Genomic DNA, 16,506 nt, shown 5'->3' with positions numbered 1-16,506 from the left:
TCATTTTATTTCAACTTTAAAATCATGAATGATCACATAAATGTACTGACATTATTTTGAATGTAATCATCCATACAAAATCCTACAAGAAGAAAAAAATGAGGAGTTTCTAAATTCAAAACTGATTGATAATACTTGTTCAAATATTCAAAGAAAATTGTTTGGGCCGGACGTGGTCCGTCTTACATACAAATTAGCATTTGTACTGCTAAAAAAATCCAACCCCCGTTCCAGCAACTTGCACCATACTCTTGTTCATCCAGAGATCCTGGGCCTGGTGGAGGTCTGGAGAAAACCACGCGCTGTCATTCTGCTTCTGACACGACCACCGAAATATGTCCCAACATCAGCATTTCCACATGAGCCGCAACATTCAACTGATCTACTTCGTATTTTTCATTTATTTTTTGGGGTCCCGCTGACTGCTGTGTGACACGTATCACCGCCGCCATACCTGGAAAATACGTCATTTTTCATATGCGATATTTGTTGTAAACACACATGTTTACGGGACACATTGAATGCTAATAAATGACGGGAAATGATCGGATATATCTTGAATCGTGAATTACGTTATTTTCGTGTTTTTGCGGAGGAACTTTGTAGATGTCTGCAGAAAAGTATTCTCTCACAAACCGAGCGAGGAAGAAGACGTTTCTTGTTACAATAAGAACTGTGTGATGTCAAAAACGCCAGACGTGTCGTGGCTGAGTTCTTCTTTTTTTGGGTGGTCGCAGCAGGTAAAGAACAAAATTGACGACGTGTTTTTTTCTTCCATTTGTTTTGTTTGTGGCGCCGAATTGGCTCTTAAAAGCGGAGACATAATATGCACGCATGAGATGGCGTTTTTATTTTAGCCGTGTGCGCTGTGAACGATTTATTTCTACGTTATCGAACAAAGGATGAAAAGAAAAACAAATGCTCTTTCTGGGTTGCCGAATGTAAGACCCTTTAGAAAACTGCTGTCTGAAGAACAAACGCAAACTTCAGGAAGCACAGGGGTTAATTTCACCCCCTCCTTCCTCCACACACACGCACACGCACGCACGCACGCACGCACGCACGCACGCACACACACACACACACACCACCCACATCTCCAATTTGAAAGCCGCCTCTGTAACCGGGAGAGGAAGGCTGTTTTCGGTCAGATGGCGTGCTGCAGTCCTCCCCCGTCATTCTCCAGCCCACACAGGAGCACAAAGCCGGCCAGCGACCAATCGGGAGCGCCGGAGGAGGATTTCTGCCAGTGACTTCAGACGAGCCGCTGCGCGTCAACAGGATTTACTACGCCAGTCCTTCGCGGGGACGCCGCCGTTCCAGCCGCCGAGCCGCCGAACCGTCCAGCCGCGTCGCTCACCGAGCGGGAGGAGTCGCCCCCCGACGGGAAAGCGGGGTTTCGTTCCGTTCGTCGTCCGGATCGGAGGTTTTCCGGGAGAGAGAGCGGCGACGTCCTCGTCCCCCCCGGCCGACCCCCCGGCCGACCCCCCCCGGGAAGGTAAGACCCTCGGCGGGTCTCGCGAACGCAAAAAGGTGCGTTTCTTTGTCCTCACGCGTGTTCCCGCCTCTGGTCTTTCCCAGCCGAACCCGAACCCGCGCGGCGTGCCATGTCCCTGCCGCGCACGCTCGGGGAGCTGCAGCTCTACCGGGTGCTGCAGAGGGCCAACCTGCTGGCTTATTACGAAACCTTCATCCAGCAGGGCGGCGACGACGTGCAGCAGCTCTGCGAGGCGGCGGAGGAGGAGTTCCTGGAGATCATGGCGCTGGTCGGCATGGCCACCAAGCCGCTGCACGTGCGTCGGCTGCAGAAGGCCCTGCGGGACTGGGCGGCCAACCCCGCCCTGTTCGGCCAGCCGGTCCCCGGCGTGCCCCTCGGGGGGATCCCGCTCTTCAAGGTGGACGGGGCCGGCGGATCGGCGGGGGGCCCCGGCAAGCCCCTGAGCAACGGCCGTCCGGGGTCCCCCTGCGAGAGGGAGGACCGGGCGTGCCTGACCCCCATGCCCGCCGGCAGCCCGAGGAGCCCCGGGTCCCGGGCGTCCCCCCAGCCGCCGGACTCCCACTGCAGGGAGAAGCTTTCCCCCGCCGAGCCCCGCTGGCTGAGCCCGGAGCCCGACGGGAACTGCGCCCTGGTCTCGGCGTCGGGGATCGAGGAGGAGCCCCCGAGCCCGCCGGGCCCCTCCGCCTCGCCCGGCTCCTCCGCCGCCGCCGCCCCCCCCCGCCTGGCCCGGGGGCCAGCTGGACGGCGAGACGGCCCGGGCGGTGGTGGAGAGCGTGGAGCGGCTGCTCCGGACCCTGCCCAGGTCCGACCCCGCCGAGGTGAAGGGCCTGCTGAGGATGAACAAGAAGATCGCCAAGACGGTGGGACACATCTTCAAAATGGGGTCCCAGGACGCCGCCAAGGAGGAGGAGATCCGGAAGTACAGCCTGATTTACGGCCGCTTCGACTCCAAGCGCAGGGAAGGCAAGCAGCTCACGCACCACGAGGTAAAGCCCTCGCTCGCCCGAAAGCCCCGGCTTCCGAACGCGCGGCGTCCGGCTCGGCACGCGGTCGCCCGCTGGCGAGGCGGATCGTACCGATGAGTCACGGACGCCTCGTCCGCATGTCCTTTGGAGTTTCCGTCCATCCTTCACTCGATGCTTTCCCTCCTCAGTTGATCATCAATGAGGCTGCGGCACAGTTCTGCATGCGCGACAATGCCCTTTTACTGAGACGGGTGGAACTCTTTTCTTTGGCTCGGCAGGTGGCGAGGAAATGTGCCTACGCCTCCACTCTGAAGCACACCAGGTAGGGCCGGGGTCGGGGCCGGGGTCGGGGTCGGGGTCGGGGTCGGGGTCGGGGTCGGGGCCGGGGTCGGGGCCGGGGTCGGGGTCGGGGTCGGGCATGAGTTGCGCTCTGTCAAGTCGCTGCACGTTCTCAGAAGGGGGCGGCGTGATTTCGCCCGGCGACGCTCCTCAACTTTGAATGGAACAGGAAGGTCTTGTTTTACATTCTGTGCACGTGCCAGGCGATTCGTGCGCGCCATCTGCCCACCGGTGCGCTCTGACTTCTTTGAACGGAATCAAATTTACATTTGAACTCAGCGTCCGAATGTCAGAGCGTTCAGAAGAGCGACGGCCAAAAGGTTAAAATCCGCGATGGCGGGCGGCGTCGACCCGCGCGACTTCTCAGCAGAACATCCATGAATACGTAGGAACGTCAATGTCTATCCGTGGAAATAGAGCGGGGACTTTATGTTCAGATAATAAGGCCTCGGAGTATGATTCCAAAAGTTAGGCCGATTTTGTTTTCACTTCCTTCAAAAGCATCGGTGCCGTCATGAACCGCGGCGGTAGAACGCAGTGACCTCCTGACGGGAATATCAACCACAATAATCCTTTATTTGGTTTTAAATCCACACCCTACAGACACAAACGGCTTCAAAGAAGCAAGACAAAGAACAGTCAAGTAATGTTAACAATAGAGTCGCATCTTGACCACGAGCGTGATTGTTTTCCCCGGCAGGTCGAACGCGGACGACGGCGGCGTTCCGTCCCAAAAGAGGCCGAGGCTGGAGGTGAGTCTTCCAGATGTCGCGAGCGCGGCCGCGGCGAGCGTCGCCTTACAGCGCCGTCAAGGCTTTGTGATGCGTTCAAGGTGACGGCGCCGGAGAGCGTGTCGCCGCTGGGGGCGGAAGGTCCCGAGGACCTGACCCGGAGGGCGGACGACGACAGCCCGTCGGCGGAGAGCCTGGACGCCGCGTCGCACGGTGAAGACCGACTCCTCCCGGGGAATCGCCCCGCCCGCCCGCCCGCCCGGCGGCGAGGTCCTAAAGTGTGTGTCCTTTCAGAGACGGGCTCGCAGTGCAGCCGGGCGCCGTCCCCCCGCCCCTCCAACGACCCCTCCAACCCCGCCGGCTGGAGCCGCCATCTCATACAGCAGACGCTCATGGACGAAGGGCTGCGATTGGCCAGGATGGTGTCGCACGACCGGGGTAGCAAGACGAGCCTCGGGGCGGAAGGGGCTCAATCCACAGGTGAGCTCTGCAAACACACCCGGCGCGCTTCATGCCGGACGTCGAATAAAAAGTCAAAAGTTGCTTCGGCAGCGGTGGAAACTGTGCGCGGCTGGCGGAGGTTGCTTTGGAAAGACAATTCAAATTTCACTGTGTTTCTTATTCTTCCTCCTTCCTGCTATTATCCATTGCTGTTATGTTTTTCACTTGAAACTCTGGCACAACAATTTCCTTCGGGATTTATAAAGTTGTTCTCATCTCATCTCATCTCAAACCGTGTTTTGACGTTCTTTCACCCATTTTTGGACTAAAAGACGCCGAAGAGGCCGGTCAGATTCCTATCCGCGGGTCAAACGGGCAGATTTAGTTGTTAGCGTCGGCTCGGACTCGTTCCTTCGGTTTTTGGGCGATCCCTGCTTCCAGGGCGGCTTTAGCGCCGCTTCGGTTTGCGTCACGTGCCGCCGAACCCGTCATCTAACTCGGCGCCGAAGCGTTTGCCCGATCGGGAGCGGGAGAGTTTTAAAAAGAAAGAACCGGGCCGACGGATGTTTGGGTTTTTGCGGGAGACGGAGGTTTCTTTCCTTCTGCTGTTTATTTAAAGCTCCGGCTCTAACAAGCCCCGACGTCCTTGCGGCGCTTCCTCCCGCCGCGCAGCTCCGCCTCCCGGACGGTAAACCAGGAAAGACGAGCGGCGCTCTCCTTCCATAAGCTTCTCCCTGATGTTTCCCACGCGTCGCGGCTTCTCCTGAGAAGGGATGGAAAGGGAAGAGGAGATCCGGGGAAGTTCGCCGCCACTTTTGATAGCAAGTGGAAAGAGACGAAGTAGAGCAGAAGGAAGTCGGCCAAGACCGGCGTGGGCGAGGAGGCGGAGGGAGGGGAGAGGAAGCGCCGGGTGGGCGGCGGCAGCAGAGCCTTCACCTCCGCGCACACACACACACACACACACACACCTCGCCGCCGGCTGACGTCAGAGTTTGCGAAGCGCGTGGGCCGAGGGGCGTGATGGACGGGCGAGGGGGCGGCGCGTGGGAGGTAATTGGAGGGGCGTCGCACTGACTCACCGAGCGACGGCGTCCAAAAATAAAACCCGTGGGCGGGAAAATGTCAGTCTTTTTTCCACATCTTCTCCCTCCGCCAGGAGGACTGCGGAAGTTAAAAAAAAACAAAACAGGTCGCATCTCTGACGTGGATCTCCACGCCGCTTCTCCTCCAGAATCGGACCCGTCCTCCACCCGCTTCCGTTCCCCCGAAAGAAATAAATCGATCCGTCGCCGATAAATGAAGTCGACGTTCACACGAGCGCGGGGAAGGCCGGAGATGTTACTCCGTCCGATTCTCGACCCCCTCGTTCGCCGCGTTTGTTTCTTGAATCGCCGTTTCCCAGGAGTATCGGGACCGGCGTCCCACCACGGGGGAGAACTTCTCGCCAAAATGCCCAAACTGTTATCGGAGACGCCCTGAAGATCGCCGGCCGTGACTCTTTATCTGCTTTATCCGCAGCGGAAATATCGTCTGGTTTTCCAGACCGGATACCTGCGCGCGCTCTGTCTGAGATCTTTTGGTCTCCATGATGCGACAGCTGTGAGCTTAGAAACTACAAAACGTTTCGGAGTCGCGGAAAAAAAAGACACGCCCTTCAGAGTCGAATCCACGTGCGTCACTTATTGTATTCGGCATCCAAAGTCTGTCGCAGGCGTCGGAAATCGGCAAGGAATAAAACGACAAGAAGGTATTTGAAAAACGGGAATATCCGTGAAGAATCCGTAAATATTTGAATTTGGTTTGAGCTGAAATAAAAGTGGAATCATCTGCTTGTGTTTGTTTGGGGTTTTGCTAAAGCAGCGCCGCCGGCCCAGACCGGCCCAGACCGGCCCAGACCGGCCCCGACTCGCCGCCCCGTCCACTCTTTTCGGTGACGGCTGTTGACCCGAGACTTTGTGCCCTCCTCGCAGAGCATGACGGCAGAGGAGAGAGGCGGAGCTCCATGGCGGCGGCGGCGGCGGCGGCGTGCCGGAGCAGTAGCCCGAGCGTCAGTAAAGATGAGTCCAACCACCGGGGGAAATAAATCCACATTCAGGGAAGTGGTGCTCAGGACTGCACACCACTCAGACTGATGCTCAGGAGGCGTCTGCGTGTGTGTGTGTGTGTGTGTGTGTGTGTGACGCCATCTCGTGGAGAAGGACGCTGTTGTCAACGTGGTCGTCGACGCGGTTCATGGCAGAATCTTACCAGCAACCAGTTCTTTCAAAGACTAACGCAGTTCTAACGTAGGAATCACATTCCAGTAAATCCGTGTCCTGAATATTTAAGCTGATTTCGGGGAGCGAAGCGAAAGGAACTCCTCGCCAGGGATCTTCTGGCTCCTCGTCCCGATCTTCTCGTCGTGGCGACCCGGCGCGAATTTCAAAATTGGAATCCGGTCGCCACGACGACAATCCCTTTGGCCGAGGATCTCTCTGCGATGTTGGTACCGAGACATTGCATGCAGCTCAGCGCGCTCAGGAAAGTGTGTCACTTCTTCTTTTAACATCCAAAGATGATTCGCCCTGTTTTGTCTTGGGTTTTTTTTTAAGGCTTAAAAGAATATGGATTAAAAAAACAAGTTCTGTGGTGACTCCCGGTGGTTTCCCGTCACCAAAGTAAATCCCGTTGTTTTGTCCGTCCCTTCGTCGCAGCGGATTTCTAATTGTTTTTCAGCCCCGCGACTGATTTCTTTGTAGGATGTGATGTTTTTCCAATGGTGGCGAGCGGAACCTCAGCGCCTCTGCAGGCTCCGTCACATCCGGGAAATAAAAAAGTTCCTCCTCCCTGAGGTTCACACAGCCGGCGTGATTAAATTATAATTAAAACGCTGAATATTTGAATGAATTGAAGTCAATCATTGTTTGCTCTTCACCTTGTAATTTAACCACAGCTTTTATACCGCGCGCGGGTCAAACACCATGTACTTTAAATGTAACCGGGACTCGGACAAGTGCCAAAAACTAAAGAAATAAAAGGCGACGTGAGAATTTAACCGATAAAGATTTCACGTTTTCAATCCGAAACCAAGCCTCGCTTGGATTCGGAGCCTTTGAGTTCTAGATCCAGGCTGCCGGGGGCGACAAGGTAGTTTTCCGTGCATCCGTGTTTCCCTTCCGAGACCCTTTATTTGCTCTGTTACTGGAAAGTTTAGTTTGTTTGCCTCAGTAAACCTGACACGCCACGTTTTATTTTCTGCTCAGCTCTGGCGCTCACAGGAACGCACAGCCTCGGCGTCAGGATGACTCACCTGGAGCCCTGACGTCATCAAACTCACACACACACACACACACACACACACACACACACACACACACACGCACACACGACAACTCCTTGCAATGCATTTGCAGGACTAACCCTAGTAAGCAAGTAATAAACAACAGCTGAGCAAACTTGCCTCTATTTTGTGAAGGGAGTCAAACATATATTATGAGCTACGAGTAAATATTCTTGCCAATAACCAAAAACGTTGTGCAAAAAAAAAAAAAAAAAAGACCAAAATTGTATTTGTAATGCAAAGAGCAATAGATGCAAACCTTGAAATATGAAAGTGCCAAACACCCGGGTTTCAAACCGTCCAATCCAATAGATTTAAAATATTCGATAATATCGACAGCTGTACAGTTTAACTGCGGTGAATTAAAAGGCAGCTTCGAGAAGATAAACGTTTCTACAATGAATGAACTCATCCAAATGATTCCTACGGCTGCCATGATGTGCCTTCTGGTTTTAAACCCTGTTTTGCGGCGGCAGCAGATGAAGGGGACGCCGTCAGCACCATCGGCCGTCAGCAACACTTATCGGGGAGTTCAAGCTCGCCGTCTATTCTCGGTTCCGGTTCTTTCCTCGGTCACGCCGAGCCGAGCGGCCGACGGACGAGCGCTGAGCCGCTTGATTTGAAACGTGGAAAAAGGCCGTGAAACGACATCAGTGAAATTGTAAAAAGCTCCTTCTTCAGGTCTCCTCCGGGTTTCTTCAGGGTTCCTTCAGTCTTCTCCGGCTCTGCTCGGTGACGGTCCGGACACGACGACTCGGTGGGTTTAAAGCAAGATGAAATCACTGCAAGTGGAGCTCGACATTGGCTTTCATTTCATCTAGAAGTGCTTGAATAAAAGAAAGCATGAATGCTCGACTGAGCAGAGGCAAAACCACGGTGCTGCGTTCACCGCCATGATCCCTGGAGACCCGACGAGTCGAGGAACATCTGAGCACCATCTTCCACAACCGGCTTAAAATCTCCACAAACACTGAGGAAATCCTCACATATGGCAGCAGATGAAGAACCTCCTAAGGAAGCTCAAGTCCTCTGGAGGAGCATCTTCATCACCAGCCTCGCCGGGAGCCTCCTCTCAGAACCTTGGAGGAGCCAAGGTTCCTCCAACACCCTCACAAGCTCCAGCGTCTGAGCGTCTGCCATCGGGTCGCCGGCCTCTCCGCCCACACACACACACACACACACACACACACACACACACATACACACACACACACACACGCGGCTCTATTCGCAATATGTTTACATCATGTCATCATTGTTCAGTTGCACTTTATGACCCCAATTACTTGTTCCCATATTTATTTGCACTGCTTTTGTTTTACAGCGTTGCTGTTTGCTGTCCTGACTTGGACCATCTGCTCTGCTTGCCTAGTAACTGTATCCAGGGGGACAAATGAAGGTTTTTTTGAATTTAGAGTCTGTGGCAGGGAAAGGTGACGATGAAGATGGTCGTCAGGAGCAGAGAAGCAAAAGACAAACCGGGTCTAGCTGAAGTGGGTGCAGAGGTGACGTAGAAACTCCCCCCTGGTGGAGGTGTATCCTGGAAACGCCGCCTGGCAGAATTCGCAGACGTAAGACCGCAGCGTCACGTCAGACATGGGTCCAAAGGACGGGTCCGGGTCCGGCAGGTGGCCGTCCAGGATCCCCCGCTGCGTCAGAGGCATCTGAAACAAACAAACGACGCAGGCCGTCGGGAATAACGCCGACCCCATCCGGCCGGACCCCAAGCTCCTCACCTCGGCCGCCTCCGGCGAGCGCCGACTCCCGGCTGAGTCCCACGCCGACGAGTGCAAAGCCCCGTGTTCTTCTCTTCCATCCTCATCCGTGTGACCGGGGGCGCTCATCAGAAGCGTGGACATGTCTTCCGCCAGGAGCTCCGACGGCGAGGAGACGTGACTGATCCCGGACGGCGCGGCGCCGAGTCCCGCTCCCGGGTTTCCCCGGAAACATTCAGGGCTTCCTGCGCCGCAGAGGGCAGGCGAGGACAGGCGGCTGAACCCGCCGCTGGGCCGAGCATGGAGGCTCTCGTGAGCGGCAGAGGCGTTTGAGTTTTTAGTCGCGAGTTGATGCAACAGAGCGGCCTGCCTCAGGCACAGCGACCGCAGGCGAAGAAACTCCTGGTACAGCTCATCGTACGCCTCCTCCATCTCATGAGCTCACCTTCCTGCGGCCCAGACGACAGAAACCAACTGAAAAAATGACAGAAGAGGCGAAGGGACTTCCACGTTTCTGCAGCCGCCGTCACAAAGGGGTTTCTCGGTCAAATGAATGATAAAAACTACGCGGCCGAGGGCATTTTTTAGTGTTAACTTGGTCAGGTGACATCATCACATTACGGACGCCAGTCTTATCAAAAACTTAGATCTGTGAATCAAACAAACCATCCCATATATTTCATGCTGCGTGGCAGAGCTGCTTGACCTTTTTATCTTTTCACGCCTCAGAGTTATATATTGGGCCGACCTTGAAACACCGACGAGTCAGAACAGGTGGACGAAGCTTCGCGTCAACATGTCACACGGTGAAAATGACAGAAAAGGCTTCTCCCTTGGACTCCGCCGTCATTTTCCGAGCGCACGGACTTCTTTGGCCTTTCCGGGCGCGTCGGTAGCCAACAACTCACGCAGCTTTTGGTGCAGGAGAGGTCTGGTAGTCCGGCGTATCGCCGCAGACCGAGCCTTCACAAACTCGCGGGTCGCCGTCGCGCCGCGCCAAGGATGTCCGCCCAGATGACTTTCAGTCCGTCGAAGTATTTACATCTGGACGCCGAGGCCGTTTCCACGACGCCCAGCTGCCGGGGCGACTGACGACAGACTCGGCCTTAGAAAAGGGGAATGGCAAAGTCAGCCGGTTTAACAATGAAAGAGAATGTAAAGCACGGGGAAGTGGTTCATGGAGACCAGGGAACCAGAGCGACCTCAGTATAAAAACAGGAAACTCGTAGTCGGTTAGTTAAGATGAGTCGACAAAACATTTTTAGCAGTCGCCCAAAACTATCGGGTAAGAAACGGAGCAAACCGAATGTTCGCAATGCAAAGTATGAGATACATGACAGAAGTAGTAAAATCCAGAGAATTAGGTAACAATCCGGTCATCTGGCGGGAAGCTTTGCGTCGCATCGGCTCGCTCCAAAAAATAAAAATCAAACCACAGCTAAATTGAACACGAGTCAAATGAATATTTAAAAGAAAATCATTCTCACGGGTTCACCAGAAGGAGTCAGGTTATGGATTTAAAGTTAGACTGCTACCATAGTGTGCACCAGCAAACACCTGTGCTCTATTTCCATTTCCTTCCTTGAATTTTTACAGGCAACACATTATTATGCATCATTTCGTTTCACTTGTTTGCTCGAGAGAAGGTGCCGTCCGTGCAGACAACACACGTCTTCTTTTTCAAAGCAACTACCTGCAGTCTGTTGTCTTGCAGAGGTGAACTCACCGCAGGAGAGACGGCCGGGTCGAACCAGGAGGTCCAGAAGTGTCTCAGTCAGGAGGTTTTTCCCGTGTGGCCCCAGGAGGGCCGAGGATCCGGAAGAATGACACAAAGAGCCGAGCAGAGGCTGCTTCCCCCGCGGCTTGCTTCCCCCGGCGGCTTACTTCCCCTTTGCCGTCATTCCAGCTCAACTTGGCCAGACTTTTACCATTCGATACCGACTATTCATTGATTCCTATTTAATCGATAATGATGACTTGGATTTGCTCAAAATATTACAGTTGAAGACAAATACCGCCCATTTAACACCCGTCGTTAGCTAAATAAGAAAAAAAGTAACACATGAACACTTCGAGCTCCCGAGTTGTTGTTGTCAGGCTACTTCCTGTTTTTCTGGTCACGTGGTAGGGACGGACTAGTCCAAGGTCACTCTTCCGGGGGGGGGGGGGGAAGCGGGTGGCCACAAACCCGGGGTTCACTTACCCGGAAATGTTCGGAAGAACCCGAACCTGTCATCGATACTCAAATACGTATTGTGTAATTTTCTCTATATGGACATCACGGAATCGATACTCGCATCGGTATTACACGGATCCTGGTGGCAAGGAGATCCCGCCGTATTTTCCCGAGTTGGACTCTTCCAGCCCTGCACCTGAACTCAGCCCTTCTTGTTGCTTCAGGTTCTTCCTGCAGGAGCTTCAACCCTGCGATTTCATCTGCTCTTTCACACCATCCATACATCTTCTCCTCCAGACCTCCTGCCTGGAGGAGGCCAGGATCCTTCTACAGTATATTCACTCTCCTCCTCCGCCCCGTTCTGAGCGTGGAACAGGTGCTGACCCTCTTTGTTTCTTCACCTCTTTCTTTACCAAGTCCTCCATCCTGTTTACGGCGGCTCATTCATTTATATTTAAGTCTCCCAAAAGAACAACAAAAAAAAGAAAGAATTGATAATTGTGCAGAAAAACTCGTTTTTTGGATGTGTGTATAGAAGCAAAACGTTGACCTCGAATGAACGGATCGGCTTCCGGCACTTCAACCCGGCAAAACACGTGTACATTCATATTTTTGGACTTTTCATCGATAAGTTCCCTTTTTCTCTGTAAAGACGGCGAGAGACACGCATCTTAGTATTAGTCCCGAGTTTCCCAAACATGACTGATTGTGTTTAACCGTGAGGGTTCAAACAAGAAGCAAAAGGGAGCGGCTGTGGAAGCGCAGACGCTCGGCGGGGGCATCTGAGGGGGCATCTGAGGGGGCATCTGAGGGGGCATCTGAGGGGGCATCATGTGCTGAATGCCGCCGTTTAAATATAGACCTGCGTCGAGGCGCCCCGTTCTGCGCGCGGCGAAGCGCCGTTCGCGCCGCGGACGCCCTCGGGGGTTTCGCCTTCCCGGTCCGCCCCGTCAGCAGAGCTCCCAGCCAGAGCCTGGTGATCCCAGCGGGGTGCCGGGGTTAACCCTAACCACTTATGTGACCGCGAGGGCCGGCAGCCTCCGGCGCTCCGACCCTCCTCGTTCCCCACGATAACACAAACCGGTGGACGGCCGGCGCCCCTTCTCGCTTTCGGTCTTGACAGGAAGTCATGGGTGAATTCACCGCACACTTCTTCTCGCTCCGGTCAGCTCACCGGTCGCGACACGTCGAGGTGAATCCGCGAGATCCAAGACGACGTCCCGCGGCGGCTCGCTTCTCCCCGCGACCCCGACGGCGAAGGGGTCGTTTGGTGTTTTCGTTTTGGCCGAGACGGTCGTGGACGAAACCTCTTGATTTATCACAGAGCGACCGTAAAGTGTTTTTTTTTAGTAAGTCACAACAGTCGCTCGCTCGCTAAGCAGACGAAGGAAAGATCAGCTGACAAACAAAGCAGACTATTTCACCGAACGTGCTGCCGCCTCACTCCTTGTCCTCTGGCTGCATCTGAAGGTGTTGCATTTTTCACCGCGCCGGTTTTTATCTGCATTTCATCCCTCAGATCCACCGCCGGAGCTTCATGTCTGCTGCTTTGCACCATGTGTTTGCCCTGACCTTGAACCCTCCCTTGGAACACACACACACATACACACACACACACACACACACACACACACATTCCATCCATCAGCCCCTCCTCTGCCACCACCACTTTGCTGTTAATAACTTCTGGGCCAGGAACTGTCATCTGCCGGCGCAACACGATCCGCGCTGTCAATCTTGTTTTATAATTGTAACATTGCCACGTTGGCTGTGCAGAGGGAAGTTTCCAACATAGTGAGACACACACACACACACACACACACACACACACACACACACACACACGGAGGGAGGGTTTCGTTTCCTTGACGGCTCGCGGCGCTCCGCACAATGCCTTCGCACCTGTGACACTTCTTGTTTCTGTCAGCAAGCGTTTTCTCCGTTTGGTTCGTTTCTGACTCAAATGTCAGATCTTTTATTTGCTATTATTCTCCTTCCCGCCGTCGCAGATTTCCGTCCCCGTTTGTGTCGGCGCAATCGAACGGAGTGGATTCCCGACGTTTTCCGGGCCGAACGCGCCTCCTCTCACGCGCTTGGGAACGATAATTCAGTTATGAATATAATCCCGTGGGGCCTCGGGGGGCTTTGGGCGGCGATGCGGGCCGTGGTTATCTCAGCGCTGACGTCTGCTGACTCATTTATCACCAGACGCTCTTGAGCGAGACACCGGATCCAATTACAGAGGTTTCTGGGCTCGACAATAGGCCGCTATAAATACGCTCACGGAGGGCTTCCACACTCGACAACACCTCCGGCTCACGTAGCGCCGCCGCCGCCGCCGCGCTCAAACCCATCTGGCCTTTCACCAAACACGGCAGGCGCGCTCTGCAAACTTGTCATAGATACCAGTTTCCGTGCCGTGAAAAAGCCGACGTGGAGAAAGAAGGCGGTCGGACGGCCCAGCGGGCTCACGCTGCTTTCTTTGGGTTTGCTAGACAACAGGGGCAGCGTCTCCATTAACACACACACACACACACACACACACTCCATCACACTTCGTTTTCTCCGCAACCCAAAGTCGGAATCCCGGAATCCGAGCCGAGCGTTTTATTTCCTCCGAGGACGTTTTCTGACCCGCGCGGGAACTTTTCCCCGACGTTAACATGAATATTTGATCGGATTGTTTGGATTCCTCGCCAGAGCTAACGGCGGCTCTCGCCGGTGACGGGACGCTAACGATATATCGATAATCACGCGCCGCTCATTTATCTATATGTGGGCTACAGATTTGCCAACGGTGTTTATTTAGCGGTCGAACGGAAAAAACCCGAGCCGTGAAAAATGCCAAACGAGTAACGGGTATCGTAGTGACCCATAAAGCCCGGCGTCCCTCCGACGTGCAAGATTTGTAACAGTGACTGGTGTAACCAAGGTGTAACGGGGCTGAATGACATGACCAGAATGATTTACAGGTCCAAAGTGACAGGAGCGCGTCCGCCATGCAACACGCAACGCAGAGATCAGCTGTTTTTCAGGCTGCAAATCAATGTGACGGCCCAGGAAGCGGCGGCGGCGGCGGTTTGGCGGGGCTCCTTCGCACTTTTGTAAAGAAAGCGTAAGAAAGTCGTAAAGGCCGGGATGGTGAGACGAGGCGCGCTGGACACTCGGGGTTTGGCCAAAGACGCCAGATGTCTCGGGTGTCGGGTGTTCTGGATCCCAGGAGATAAACGGCGGTCGGCTGCGGCTTCACGGGATGCGAAGGGATCGGTTCGTACGCGGACGCTCGCCACCTTCATTTCATCGAGCGATAAACGTCCGGGCGTATCGCCTCCCCTCTTTTTTCTCCCTTTTTTCCACGCCGTCTGCCAACACCAAACTCTAGACAAGGTGTACAGTGGGATCGGGTGTCAGTCAGCGCCGGCCCGCGAGGGGAACAGTGTCTTCTTCCGCCGGCAGGGGTTGTTGCCAGGATTGACGCCATATGTGACAAAAAGGGAAAGGGAGAGCGGCTCCGGGCCTTTTGGCGTATCGTTCGTACGCGTCCGTCGGCGCCGGAGATAATGAAGCCATATTCTAAGCGTTAAGTTGTCCGAAACCAACAGAGGAACGCGGGACGCTAGCTTCGTGGCGGGATGAATTATTCAAGACGCCCTTAATCTTTGAATGCATTTGGATCCATCTCTGATCCTGGAGGACGGGAGTGCTTTCAGGGACGGTGGTCCCGGTGACCTCCTTCGGCTGGAGCTCTACTCCGCGTGGTGTTCTCGCTCTAGAGAGGGGGATCGTCCACACATCCTGGGCTTCCTCCCGTAATAAGATCCTCGACATCCCGAACCGTCAGCTGTCGACGGGTCGACGCCGAGCTCCCCGCGGACCTCCGAGTTCCTTCCATCCCTCAAGTTAAGCCCGACGGGAGGCGCCTTAAGCCGGGCCGGGGAACCCTGGGGTTTAACCAATCAGGTTTTCTCATTAGGAGATACCCGGCCCTCCCTGGCGCGCGACCGGACTGACCGACAACGACTTCTGTCAATAACATGGTTCGGCTGCTTTAGATCGTCAAAAACTAACCCGACACTTTTGGCGAGTGGTCCGAGGTGTACACGCGTGAACTCGCAACCGAAACCCGGGTCGATCCACTCGCTCGGCAAATATAACTGTTTGCGAGCGTCGGGGGCGAAGCCACGCAGCGACTCCAACGTGTCCACCGCTTTGCGTTAAAGTGACAACGGAGACTCTACCTGTGGCGTCGGAGCACGGCCTCTCAACTCAGTTCGGCTTGCTCCTCCGTTGGGAGTCCACTCCACGGGCAGATCCGGTGACGCCTGCAGAAGCCCAGCAGAATTGAGCGGGTGATGCTCGTTGCACCGGTTGCCAGTAGCGCGGTTGTTCCTTGAAAGAGGAAAATGTGAATATGAGTACGTCTACCAGCGGGTCCATGTGGCAAACAGACAGACTACCGTCATTGCCAAACTAGAAGACGCTACTTTTTCCACGTGGTTTGAACACTGCAGCCTATCTGTGCACACATACATGTATCTGGTTACTTTTGGCCCCTGCGGCTTATATTCAGGTGCGCTCAATAGTCCAGAAAATAGGGTACAAACTCACCGTCGAGGCCGGGCCGTCGCTTGCTTTTGTGCAGGTCGGTAAAAATCAGGCGGTCCGGGATCGGACGAACGGGTCGGGAACCGTTTCTTCATCATCTCACGGATCGGCCGTTCCAAACACGACAGTCCCGGGTGGCGGTCGAACCGTTTTATTGTGAAAAGTACATCGCCATCCATCGGGAAGTAAGAAAGCAGCTACACAAGTTTGACTGACTCTCCAAAGTGCGGCCGGAGAAAGAGGTTTGTTGTACGGTTCGAACGCCGACGCACTTTTAGCTGCTCGTCCTGTCGTCACACCAGACTTTTCAAAACGTGTCCCCGGTTCATGCAAGAGATGAAATCAAACCACGACGACTCGGCGGACGGCGGAGGAGGGGACGCGATACGGTTTCGGAAACACAACGCGGAGCTGATACGTTTCGTTCGTCCACGTAAGAGACGGTCACTGAGGGATATCTGGAGTGAAAGTCGCTCGGTGTCACTTCAGGATGAAGGTGTTCCATCAGGCGTTGGGTGACTCCGGGTTTTTCGGATGAGGCGGTTCCCCGAAGGTTCCTCGTGTCAAAATAAGAGCAAACTTTGGTCCGGGACCTTCTGCAAAAACCGCAATCGGGACTTTTTTGTTTTCCGTCGTGTCGCGTAGGAGTCCCAAGTTGTTCCCGGCGAACGGGACACGTGAGACGGCGGTACATGATCTACCCTCTCAGTGGGATTA

General features: G+C 54.6%; 2 protein-coding genes across 6 annotated transcripts; one reads left to right on the top strand and one right to left on the bottom strand.

Moving 5' to 3' along the window:
• The first annotated feature begins 1,310 nt into the window (after positions 1–1,310).
• Positions 1,311–7,408, top strand: nab2 (NGFI-A binding protein 2 (EGR1 binding protein 2)). Its single transcript, XM_086167788.1, is given in 8 exon segments — positions 1,311–1,498; positions 1,582–2,212; positions 2,214–2,484; positions 2,652–2,785; positions 3,503–3,554; positions 3,635–3,746; positions 3,828–4,013; positions 5,945–7,408. Coding segments are annotated over 7 exon segments (1,473 nt in total). The 5' UTR covers positions 1,311–1,498; positions 1,582–1,607; the 3' UTR covers positions 6,058–7,408.
• Positions 7,409–8,575: 1,167 nt separating this feature from the next.
• Positions 8,576–16,402, bottom strand: LOC147221831 (uncharacterized). Of its 5 annotated transcripts, none has more exons than XM_086167790.1 (4): positions 10,735–11,713; positions 9,917–10,113; positions 8,773–9,457; positions 8,576–8,668 (listed from the first exon to the last, which is right to left on the bottom strand). In XM_086167790.1, exon 3 carries the CDS (start codon positions 9,438–9,440, stop codon positions 8,778–8,780), a length of 663 nt encoding a protein of 220 aa, XP_086023916.1. In that variant the 5' UTR covers positions 9,441–9,457; positions 9,917–10,113; positions 10,735–11,713; the 3' UTR covers positions 8,576–8,668; positions 8,773–8,777. The 5 variants fall into 5 exon arrangements, with proteins under 5 accessions (XP_086023916.1, XP_086023919.1, XP_086023918.1 ...); XM_086167793.1 differs by having other exon boundaries at positions 8,576–8,957; positions 9,030–9,457; positions 10,735–11,531; XM_086167792.1 differs by lacking the exons at positions 9,917–10,113; positions 10,735–11,713 and adding exons at positions 15,423–15,573; positions 15,793–16,402 and having other exon boundaries at positions 8,576–9,457.
• Between the last annotated feature and the right edge of the window lie 104 nt (positions 16,403–16,506).

This window comes from Fistularia commersonii, chromosome 21, assembly GCF_037954325.1.
Source record: "Fistularia commersonii isolate RoL2024-O1a breed Wild chromosome 21, RoL_Fcom_v1.0, whole genome shotgun sequence".
Taxonomy (NCBI): Eukaryota; Metazoa; Chordata; class Actinopteri; order Syngnathiformes; family Fistulariidae; genus Fistularia; species Fistularia commersonii.
Note: the sequence above shows the minus strand (reverse complement) of the source record. Positions and strands in the feature narration are given on the sequence as shown.

Coding starts and splice junctions, on each gene's coding strand:
- LOC147221831 (XM_086167792.1), bottom strand. CDS start 9,440: ATGGAGGAGGCGTACGATGAGCTGTACCAGGAGTTTCTTCGCCTGCGG.